A 12686-nucleotide genomic window follows, 5' to 3' on the forward strand; every position below is an offset into this window, starting at 1 on the left:
TGAATGAGATCAACCAATCAATTCCAAACAAAATTTTATCTTTTCAGATCCTTAAACACAAGCATGGGTTTGTGTCCTGAAAGAATAATGTCCAGGGCCAATAGCTCTGACTCTGGAAGGCCTGTGGTTATATAAAAGAACAATTCTTTTTTCCACAAGGGGAGAAAGGGAATGTTAGATCTTTGTATGCCAGCTTCAATGTGTATAGTAATATTATTTTTTAAAAATACAGATTCCAAAGATCTCACCCAAATACATGCTGTCAGAAAAACAGATGAGCACAAAGCTCTTCACTACATTATTGGGAATAGCAATAAAAAAAAACTGAAGGGAAAAAGAATATGTCTATATAATAGGTGACTAGTTGAATAAATTAGGATATAGCCATGCAATAGACTAATATACAGCCATAAAAAGACAAAACAGCTCTGTATGTAATGTATCTATCTACCTTGCTACTTACCCTACAGAGTGATCTCCAGAATATATATATTTTAAGATTTTATGTATGTATGTATGCATGCATATATTTATTTTTTAGAGACATGGAAAGGGAAGGAGAAAGAGAAAGAGAGAAACATCAATTGGGAGAGAAAAATCAATCAGCTGCATCTCACACATATCCCAACAGAGGATCAAACCTGTAACTCAGTGAACTTTTGTTCTGTGGTATGATGCCAATCCATTGAAGCCACACCAGTCAGGGCCAGAATATATTTTCAATTAAAAAAAGCAAGGTAGAGGAAATGTATATATTCTGTAACCATTTACATAAAAAGGAGATGGGGCAATAAAATAATCATACACATTTGCTTACTTAAAATGTAAACACAACTCTGGGGAGGGGGAAAGTAATGGAAACAGTGATAAAAGCTAAACTTCATTAACTATGTATACCTTGTTTTGTAGATCCTATTTTTGGAACTATGTAAATATTTTCTATTTTGATGTAAAATTAAAATTAACTTAAAATATTTTTAAAGCACAATCTACAATAAAAGTAAAATTAAACAAAGCTTAGTAAGGCACAACCAAAGACAGAAACTATTCAATGTTTCTTTAAAGCAGAGAAATGTGACCATTCATTTTAACAGGCTATGTCATGGGAATACAAAGAGCTGCAAAAAGATCTTAACTATTTTCAGCTGGCATTGGTAGTGTTGGTATTGTTATCCTAAGACTGTTGTATGTATATAGTATGGTATAGAACAAGTAAGTAATTATACTGTCACTGAAAAATGGAATTTTTAGTGTAAGAGAAATACAGATGGAAGATTGTTAAAGCTTCCAATATTTAATTAGAAATATCAATATGAGCTCATAGTGTATTAATCTTTGGGATGAATAAAAGATACATTTTTATCTCTGAAAAAGTTATCCACATATTTCCTAGCTCTGTCTATGAAAAAGACCTAAAAACAGTAGGTCTTGCAATCCTGTGGCAAGTAGCACCCCTAAATCCAGACTGTGGCCTCTAAATACCATTTCACACTAAAAGAGTAAGTTCCCTTTGAAAAAAAGGCTATTCCAAGTCTGAGAAAGAAATGTAAAGGATGAAACTGGAGCACTATCATGTTAGAAAGGAAGCTATCAAAGATAGTAAGACTTGTCTAAGAAGCTTTAAAACAAACTCTACAACAAAAAAATGCCTCATTGGCCACCTTTGGAAGATACCAACAAATTATTATAAATTTTGGTAAGTAAAGGGAAATAATTAAATATATATCCTGTCTTATATAAACTGTTCCTTAGGGTAATGAAATAGGTGACACTGGAAGGGTCCATTTATGGAACTACACTAGCTTATAAATTAAAAAGGAATACTAACATTAAAATACCATTTTATAACTGTTAATGAATTAATGGGTTTAGGCAATTAAAAACAATGAGCATCACAAAAAGAAAGACATGTTCTTCCTTAGGAAAGCACTCAACACTATATATGAAATAGTCTTGATTCCTATCACCAATTTATAGGAAATACAGAGGAGAGTAATATACTACATTATATCACAGTGATCTAAAGCAGTAAAATCCAGACCAAGAAACTGTAGATCAAATGACCCAGTTTCTTTAATAACAGAGTGCGGGGGCGGAGGGGGGGGGGAGAGGGAGAGAAAGGGGAGAGAAATTAGAGATTAAAAGAAACATTAAGAAGCATATCTGGCAACTGTAATATATGGACCTTACTTGGATCCCAATTCTAACGAAGGAATTAAAAAATATATATGACATATTGGAAATATAAATAGCAATTGGATATTTAATCAGAACTGTGCTGGATAAATTCTTAGCCATTCTATCATGAGTTCTATCAAATAAACAAGATGACATTGGTACTAGGTACCACAAATTAAATAACACCTTAGATAGAGTCTATGTATATTAATAATTATCAAAAGTTTAAACTTCAGCTACAGACACAATATATCTATAATGGCAATAAAATACTGAATTCGATCATACTAATAACTATATGTTATAACTGCATATGATATGCCTGCTCTAATTTCAGTCCGTGGCACAATAAGTACATCAGAATTGTTTTTTAAAAAAGGTGCTATGCCTAGCAAAATTAAAGTCTGTAACTGTCTGTGAAAAAGTTCACTTGTCAGAAAAATCACAAGTATCTTTAATACCCAAATTATGAAAGTTTAAAAGGTAAAGATTTCACACTTTAAAACTGTACAAGAACTTAATGAAGTTCTAGCAATGCCTACTTTGAAGATTTTCCCTCTTAGGATTAGATACAATACCACAGCTAAAACACACCTAGCCCTCTTCCTGGCTCATGATCATTAACTTGGTAAAATGGGATATTGCTCCAGTTTTACATACCTTGACATAGATCACAGGAAGCGTCTGTTTGGCTCGACTATAGTGTCTGGCAACTCTGTATACTGTTTCCGGAACATAGTCCAGCACCAGATTAAGATAGACCTCATCTTTCTGAAAAAGTTTATTGAAAAAACAAAAACAAAAAACAAAAAAAAATAACGATTAGAAAGTAGTCTTTAAATTCAAATTAGAGTAAATGCTCTTTACATTCACTTATTCAGATTAAAAAGAATTAACATTTTCTGTGTTCAATTTTAATTATACAAAATTAAATCAGAATACAACCATAATAATAAAAACAATCTACTATACGTTTTCAGCACTGTTAAGATTCCTAACCATATTTAAACTATTATTTAGGGTATACGGTTTTAAAGGATATCACCTATCACAAAATTCCATATTTTCTAGGAAAAGTGTCATAATAGTAAAGTGAGTATTGAATTGGGAGCTAAAATAGTTGCATTACTAGCCCTAGCTCAGCTACTAACTGATGTGTGCAAGTCACTTAAATCTCTCTAGGCTTCAGTTTCTTCAACTACAATATGAAAAGTTGAACTAGATGGTCTTCAAAATTTCTCTAACCTCTACAAAAAGATTCTATGGTGACCTGATAGTCTATACTTAGTAGAACCACCAACTGTCTTCTGCAATTAACTAAAAGAAAAAGAATAACTTATAGGGCAGCAAGTTACCATACTCACAGGTATTATTGCAGGTCACATGTTTAAATATCCATTCTCAGCAGCATAAAGACACCAATCCAAGATCATTGGAGAGAAAGAAGGGAATTTCAACTAAGTACCAATCAGGAAAGAGGAACAGAGCGCTACCCTTACCCTGAACATGTGAACAATATCAGAGAAGTAAACTAAAGCAGAAAACAAAGTTGAGAATCACTGTACTCAAATCTGGAATTGGCTACTGAGTGGGAAAATCTGCAGTTAAACAAACTTTCACAATCTTCCCAATTCAAAACCATTTTATCTACCACAATGAAGTGAAGATTTCAATTTTCAGTGTTTATTGAGTATTCACTATATGTCAGTAACCACTGCAAAGGAAGTAAGGGTACAGGTAAAAAAAAAAGATGACACATTTAAACTGAGTACGAAAGGAGCATTTCAGGCAGAAAGAAAACCATGTGGGGTCAAAGAGCACAACAGAGCTCAGAAAACATTTTAGTGAGACCACATACCATTGACCTTACCACCTTTTCACTATCCTTCACTCTCTCATGTTCTCCTCCCTTCCCTTTCACATCCAGCTTAAATTTCATGGTCTGTCATTACCCTCATTCTCTAACATAGGGATCTGTAAACAAAGCAAAGTCATGCTACCTGGTTTTGTAAGGTCTTATGGGAATACAGTGATGCTCATTCACTTAAGTATTATCTATGGCTAGTTTTGAGCTACAATGGCAGACTTGAGTAGTTGTGACAGAGACCATATAGCCTGCAATACCAAAAATATTTACTACATGGCTCTTTATGAAAAAGCTTGCCCAGTTGGCTCTCATACCCCCCTCTTACACCCTACTTGTTTGATAAACCACAACCCTGGTTAAGTCAAGCTTTCCACATATTCCCTACCTGTACTCGACAGATGAACATGGCTGAAAACCTAGAACTATGCTGACTGATCGCACATTAAATTCATCTTCATGGAATTCAATCAGCCCAGTAGTAATACTACATTTTCCTAGTCTATTCACTTTTTCAAACTACTTGATATCTTCTCTTCAATCTCCAACACCATTCTTCCCATTCTCACCTTCACCTGATGACCCTGCCTGTACCACTGCATATGCCCACCTACCACCGTCTATCCCCATGTACTACTCTTCCTTCCTGTCTCTGGAGACAAGCTGACCAAGCCCCTTTCTAATGCAAACCCTACAACTTATAAAAATAAAAAAGATACTTTCCTATTTTTCCTATTCATTCACTGCTTCAGTAATTTTCCTGTCTTTCTCCATCATTGTACTCTTTGTGACAGCATTATAATAAGTACACAAAATCAGTTATTCCTCCTGTTGTTAAAAAAACAACAACTCTGCACTAATTACCACCATATTGTCAGGTCCCCTTTAAGAGCAAAACACTTCAAAATAGGTGTCTACACTTTCTTTAACACCTGTTTTATCTCATTCTCTCTAAAACTTACTCCACTGAATTTCACCACCACTATTCCACCATAATTGTTCATCAATATCAATAATTTTGTTGACAAATCCCATGTCAATTTTTAGTCATCATCTAACCCCTCCCCTTTCTGCTTGGTTTAGCACTACTGTTTGACATAGTTCATCATGTTCTTTTCTTTGAAACACCTGCTTCACTTAGGTTCTAGAACACTCTATTTTTCTGGTTTTCTTCCCACCTTAAAGACAACTCTTCTTGTTCTCCATTTCTGTCTGGTTCCTTCTGTTCTCTTTTATTTCTTAAGGAGAGGAGGATCCCAGCACTCAGTCATCAGATGTCTTGTTTGGTGTTTTTTTTTTAGGTAAGCACACTCTGTTGAAGATCTCATCCAATCTAATGGCTCAACACTACAATACACTGATGACTCCAAAATTCATATATATCCTGGATCTCTGCCTTTAGCTCCAAACTAGTATATCCAATTGTCTACTTGATACTGCCCAGGCTAAGAATCCTAGAATCATCATTAATTCCCCACTCCCCTCTATCTTTCACATACATATATACATTCCCCATGTCCACATATATGTCTATATACTAATGGTTCCACCTTTAAAATTTATTCAGGATGTAACCACTTCTTACCATCTTCAATGTTCAACCCTGTCTTGGTTACTGTCACCTAAATTATTATAATATACTCCTCATTTTCCTACTTCCACCTTTATCCCTTTACAGTCTAATATGAATAAACTGTAAGTTATATTGTATCTCTTCCACCCCACCTCATTAAGATTTATTCTTACAAGCGGTCTACAAGGTCCTACATATGCACTTCCTTACTTCCCTGTCTACTTCTTTACTCCACTGCTCTCCCTACTGCTTATTCATCTCTAGCAAAAATAGCTTCCTGCTGTTTTTGAACACATCTGGGAGGCTTTCAGAGCCCCTGTACTGATTATGCTTAGTCCTTCAGCCTAGAATGTTCTACCCCCAGATACACACACAGCTCACTTGCCTCAACTTCAAATCTCTGCTCCCGTGTTATTTTCCCTAACCACACCATTTAAAATTTCAACCCATTCCTCCACCCTACACTTCCATCTGCCTTTTCCACTTATTTTCTTCCCATGATACTTATCACTTTCTAAGCACACAGTTTACTTTTTATTGTTTGATTCCCCTCACTAAACTAAGCTCCATGAGGGAAAAGATTTTTGTCTGTTTGTTCACTGCTCTATCTTCACCCAGAATAATGCCTAGCATAGAATAGAGAATCAATAAATATTTGCTGAATAAATTTTAGTTCAGATGCCAATAGATATTATTTAAAAATAAGGATGACAGCCTGACAGGTTGGTTTTAAACTCAAATAGCACTGTGAAAAATGGGTACAGAGAAGGGGGAAGTTGGAAAGATGAGAATGAAAACCAAACATCTGGAAACCTACAGGAATCCAAGGCCCTGTAAGGCAAAAAGGACTTTTAAAAAAGGGAAGTAGATGGGGACAGGTATACTGGCTAGCTATACAGGAGAGTAATAGAGAACCTGAGAAACAGAGAAGTTAGGAATAAATAATTCAATAGTCTCTGAACTCTGAACTTGGGTAACTAGGCTATTAATGGCACTGAATGAATCTCAGAACATTTTAGGCTGCTATGTTCCATAGGTGGTTGGAAACATAAGTCAAACCTCAAAAAAATAATAGTAGATAGAGTACAGCCACAGATTTAGGCAATAGCTGGAACTATGAGAACAGACTCAATCACCCAAGAAGAATGTGTACAGTGAGAGGCTGGGGTAAGAACTGAATACAGAATCCTGAAAAGCATAATTAACTTAAGCAGAAGACAACTTTAGGGGATAACTTAATAAAGACAAAGAAAGTGAAGAGAGGCATAAAAAAAACAAGGAAGTATTAGCATTAATAGATCCAAAGCTGAAATTTCAATGGCAGGCTGGTAAGCACTGAAAAGATGGTTGGATCTGTTATATTATGGTTCATCAGATGGCAGGTGAGAAACAGCAGACAATTTAGTTTGTTCTTACAAAATCCCTTGTAGTGAAAGTAGAGAGAGAGCTGAGAGCTGGTATCTAGAGATACCAAGTCAAAGAAAAATTGTTGATGTACTTTTTGTTTGTATTTATTGACAGCTAAAGGAGACCCAGATTTATTTGTAGGCTGAATGGATAAGGATGGAATAAAACTATAAAAAAGGGATGAGAAAGCAAGATTCTAAAACATCACAGGAAAAGGAGAACAAAAAGAGAAGCTGTACAGTGTAGTAATTAAGAGACAAGGTTAGCATGAGTCACACAAAACTACACAGAAGTCTCAACTCTGCTACTATAAGTTATGTGACCAGCAGCAGGTTACTTAACCTCTAAAACCCTCAGTTCCCTATAAAATGATACTAATGATGGTATCTAGTTTAAAAGACTGTTTTAAGATTGTAAGAAATAATCCATATGTAAAGTTCTTTTTTAAAAATTAGGCACTTTTATTTTACTTAAAATTTTTTAAAGATTTTATTTATTTAGTTTTAGAGAGGAGAAGGGAGGGAGAAAGAGGGAGAGAAACATCAATGTGTGTTTGCCTTTCGAGCGCCCTCTACTGGGGAACCTGGCCTGTAACCCAGGCATGTGCCCTGACTGGGAATCAAACCCAACATCCCTTCCGTTCACAGGCAGGCACTCAATCCACAGAGCCACACCAGCCAGGGACATATATAAAGTTCTTTAAGCACATAAAATAGACTTAAATTTTAACTCTTAAATCATCTTTAGAAAGGAACAATTCTACTTTTTTTTCTTCCTGTACATCTAAAATACTAGTTAAGTGATTAGGTGCTAGGGAGAACTGTAAGTAAAGTGAGTGAATGTTTGATGCCCCTATTTTTTTAATAAAGAGATGAGTCATATGCAGAACTGAGGGTAGCAAGAGTAATGCTGAAGACTTCTCTTAAAATTTCAGAGATCAAGATTTAGACAAGGATCAGTTCCAACTGAAAGTGAGGTCCCATAAAGAAAATAAATGAAGAGAACGCTAATCTGTTGTCAAAAGGATTGCTGTGTTAAGTAGAATTCAAGGAATGGCGAGTCTTGAATTTTAGAAAGGTCACTAACATAGATGTTGAAGCTATCCTTTGTTAACCATTACTTGATTACAAGGTTTCTTAATTTTAACAAATCATTTGACAAAGTTACATGATCGTGTTTATTAATTACCAGATGTGTGTATTACATATTACAGATGTGTATTACAATTTAATTCATTTGCTAAACAATCATTAACAAAAGTGAAAAATTAAAAATAAATGCCAAGGTCAAGGAAGGTTTCTAGTTGTAGGGCTATAAGCTCTGTCCTTCACTTGTCCCAATCAATATTTTCATAAATAATTTCATTTATTAGGGGCTGCAAAAGTAAGTATCTTCAATGGTAAAACAATAAACATAAATGTGTGGAGCCAAAATGTGTAATGCAGAAAGGGGCAGTAGTTGGTAAATGAGATTGTACAAGACTTAACTAAAAGCATTCTAATTTTTTAAAAAAGTGTTAACAGAATATGCTAGTGAAATAAAACACATCACAGAGGGAATTTGGCAGGTGGCTTACAATTTCTGATTTCGACACAATTACCTAAGGCTGACACAAACCTAGCAAAAATGGCTTAAAATGGAAGACCAAATAAGAAAGTAAAAACCCTCTAATAGTCTGGAATGGTAAGCCAAACCCACAATATAAAATTTAACAAATATAAGTATAAAGCCCTATGATTAAAATAAAGTATCAATTTATTATGTAGAATGACAGTTAAAATTTGACAGTAATTCTCTGGAAAATAAATGATAGGTATACCTGACCAGAATTCAAAAGGAATCAACACTGAGATGCAGTGTTGATGCAATGTTAATGAAAAACCTAATGCCATATTAGGTTAGAGCAGAAGTACTGTATTAACATCAATAAAGATAATTCTACTCTACTTTGTACAGTTCAGGCTTCATTTGACATAGATGATATTCATTTTTAGGCGGTATATTTTATTCATAATATTAACAAGGCAGAGCATATCAAAGAAAGGTTAATAAAACCATGTTTGCTGTAGGTTGAATGTTCTAATTTACTACACTATGAGAAATATGGGGGTTCAAATTATCTTTGGACTAGTATTTTGCAAATTCACATAAGCCTATCTTTCTCATCAAATACATTTTGGTTGTTCTGTTTTAAATTTCTGCTATGTTATTGAGAAAGAAGATGACCATGTTCCAAAATAATATAGCAGAATTACCATCTGCTGTATGTACTTATTTATAAACACAGTAAGTTTACCTTTATGGAGGGAGATGTGGGGATTTAGGGATTAAAAAAGATTTACATTCATCTACTATCCTGTTTTGTTTCCATTTTCTTATAATATGCATGTAATAGTATTTAAGTTTCACAAAATATTAAAATAACACAAAAATAAACTTGGTAATTGCTATTCCAAAAAACCCTCCTAAATTCCCATTTTCAAGCAGATGACAGTTATCATCTTGTCTGCTACAACACTGACAATTTATGAAGTCTTGATAATTCATCCACCTAAAGAATTTTGCATTATCTATATATTCGTTCCCTAGGTCACATTCCACTGAAAATGTTAGTGTTTCATCAATAAAAGTTTCATAAAGATAATGAATATACTACCTTAACAGCAATCAATATAAAATATTAAGGAAGATATGAAATTGGACTTATTTAGGCAACCTCTAAGAGAAAAAAAGAAAAGGGGGAAAGAGCTATATTTTCTAAACTTGACCATAGACAAGAGTCCTTTATCCGTTCTTTGCCACTTTCTGCAGTTTTGGTTACCCAGGGTCAACTGTGGTCCATAAATATTAAATGGAAAATTCTAGAAATAAACAATTGTAAGTTTTAAATCATGCTGTTCTGAGTAATATGATGAAATCTCGTGCTGTCCCACTCCATCTACACAGGATGTGAATCATCCCTTTGTCCAGGAGCATATCCATGCTGTATGGGCTACCCCCCTGTTAGCTGTCTTGGTTATTTGATCATTTGATTGACTGCAGCTGCTTGCATTAAAGTAACCCTTATTTTACTTAACAAGGACCCCAAAACACAAGAGTAGTGATGCTGGCAATCTGTATATGCAAAAGTGAAAAGGTATGTTATGTATAAGGAAAAACATTACAGAGTATAGAGGTTTTTTGGTAGTGTCTAACAGTGTCAGGCATCCACTGGGGGTCTTGGAACATATCCCTGCAGATAATGGGGGACTACTGTGTATATTTAGCTACAGTTCTGCACAGCATACACCCCCCCCCATTTCTATAGCTTGGGGTTTAATTTAATTAAATACATTAATAGAGGCTGACCTGCTTCCAAACAATCACTTAGGAACTTACTTCTACCTGCCCTCCCTCAACTCCCACTACTATCCCCACACTCTCATACTTCATATAAAAGAAATTTCAAAATACTTGTAACTCCTCCACACAGACCATGCTGTTTAACTCCACCAAGCCTTTCAAAAACATCCTGTACTTCGAACTTGACACACATCTACTATGTACTACTTGTCTAAATAGCCCCTATTTAGTCTTCAAATCCCTAGATAAGCATCTTCTCTATATAATTAATTCCCTGCTAGCTCGCTGAGTAATTTATTACTTTCCTCTATACTACTTCTGTTGATAGTACATAAAACTGTTAAACCATGTATCAATCTGTAGTATATATTTTTTGTCCTTCTCAAATTCATTAAGACAAACCTTATACTTTGTTTTTGTTCCTAAAACTCTATACAGTGCCAATACACTGAAATGAAGTGAACTTTAAGAATTAAGAGAGACTAGGTGACTGGAAAGAACACAGACTTGCCTTGGTCGGTGTGGCTCAGTTGGTTGGAGTGTCGTCCCATAAACCAAAGGGTTGTGGGTTTGAGTCCTGGTCAGACACATGCCTAGGGTGCAGGTTCCGTCCCTGGTTGGGCATGTACCAGAGGCAACCCATAGATGTTTCTCTCCCCTTCTCTTTCCCTCCCTTCCCCTCTCTCTAAAATCAGGAAGCATGTCCTTGACTCGGGGGAGGGGCAGGGCAGGGAAAGAGCACAGACTTTATAGTTGAAGAATCTACATTTGAAAGTGGCTCCTGTGGTTACTAGTTATATAACACTGAGCAAATTCTCTAATCACACCAGACTTAAATTTTCTCAATGATAAAACTTACAAAATAATACTATTATCTTGTAGCACTGATGATTAAATGAGAAAAATGCATAAAATACACAGAAAGAGTATTTTATAAATCACAAGATTTTCAAAGAAAAATAAGTATTTTTATTCATGATTGACATATAACAATCTCTACAGTTAATCAAAAGAATATCTCTAAGAATTTGAATCTGATAAAAATAATATAGAACATATTTATATTTTTAAATTATTTGTTTTAAAATGTATTAATACAATGTTACTAATTTATTGTGCTGGCTTAAAATCTTTTACTGATAAAGTATATAATCAAAACAAAGAAGATAATCAATGAATGCTTACTTGATACTATTTATTCTTTTACACCTTAGTATGTACCCACTATAGTTGGAAGCCTCTACCTTATTCATCTTTTCTACCTAGCATCACAATTTCAATAAACAGTCCATGAACAAACTGTAGAAAATAGTAATGGGGAGTAGTCTGGAATGGCAGAGTAACAAACTCAGGACATCTCATCAGCAAAGCAAAAATTTAACTGAATGATTTAACTGTTAGAAAGTAACGAAATTCTTCTCAGAGCATATTGCAAATGAAGCAACAAAACTCAGGAAGAACAGCAAGAGTCTGGCATTTTAGCAAAGATCCAATCCCTTACCCTACCATCCTACCTCCATGTTTGAGAATTCATACCCACCACTCTCCACCAGATAGATGTGGCCAAGAGGAGTATAGCTCCCTTTCCCCTCAACTCCCAGTATGGGGCTCTGATATCACCCTAAAAGGGACAGGCTGTGTCCCATGTTGCGAAAGATGTATATAGTGGAGCACAGGCAAGAAGACTGTCTTCCTTTCCCTACCCAGTCCTCACAGTTAAGCCAGAGAAGCTCCACTCCAGATATAGCAGGCTTGGGCCTTGTGAATCTCATCCTCAACTTGCTCATAGGGCAGAGCTCCCATGATAGCAGTTAAGTGTGAAGACCAGGGGCTGCCACTGCCTCTCCTCCAGCGCCCACTCATAAAGTGGGGGTGTTACTCTTGGGAAAGTCAGTCCTCATTCTCAGTTCTAGTGCAGGGAAACAGGAATGCTGTCCAGAGGGCAAGGCAGGCTATGTGCTCTGCCAAAAGAGACTGATCCACAGTAGGGAGAACTTTATGCCTTTGGACATTATGTAAAACCAATGGAGAACTTCGTGGAGAGCAATTAAGAGAAGGCAGGTAAATCCTTGACACAAGCAAAAAAGGCAAGGCACGAGAAGTATAATATAGAGAACCAAGGAAGGAGACAGCCAAAAAGAGCCTACCTGGAATCAAGGTCAACTTTGGAGGTCAGTAAGGATGTGCACAGGTGTTGGCTAGGCTGAACAGAATGTGGCACAAACTTGTATCATTCCTGGGCCATCAACACACAGCAGAAGCTTCCCTGGCACAAATGGCTTACATGCAACTTCTGACCAGAGACTGCACAATAAGCTACTC

General features: G+C 35.5%; 1 protein-coding gene across 3 annotated transcripts in view; it reads right to left on the bottom strand.

Annotated features, from left to right (window-relative positions):
• The window catches only part of GSK3B (glycogen synthase kinase 3 beta), a 225783-nt gene that overhangs the window by 84394 nt on the left and 128703 nt on the right, over nucleotides 1-12686 (bottom strand). For all 3 annotated transcript variants that reach the window (XM_028504613.2, XM_028504612.2, XM_036018141.1), the window contains one exon: nucleotides 2839-2949. In XM_028504613.2, coding sequence (XP_028360414.1) covers nucleotides 2839-2949 — 111 coding nt within the window. The remainder of the gene's footprint in view (nucleotides 1-2838; nucleotides 2950-12686) is intronic.

Source organism: Phyllostomus discolor, chromosome 2, assembly GCF_004126475.2.
Source record: "Phyllostomus discolor isolate MPI-MPIP mPhyDis1 chromosome 2, mPhyDis1.pri.v3, whole genome shotgun sequence".
Classification (NCBI taxonomy): domain Eukaryota; kingdom Metazoa; phylum Chordata; class Mammalia; order Chiroptera; family Phyllostomidae; genus Phyllostomus; species Phyllostomus discolor.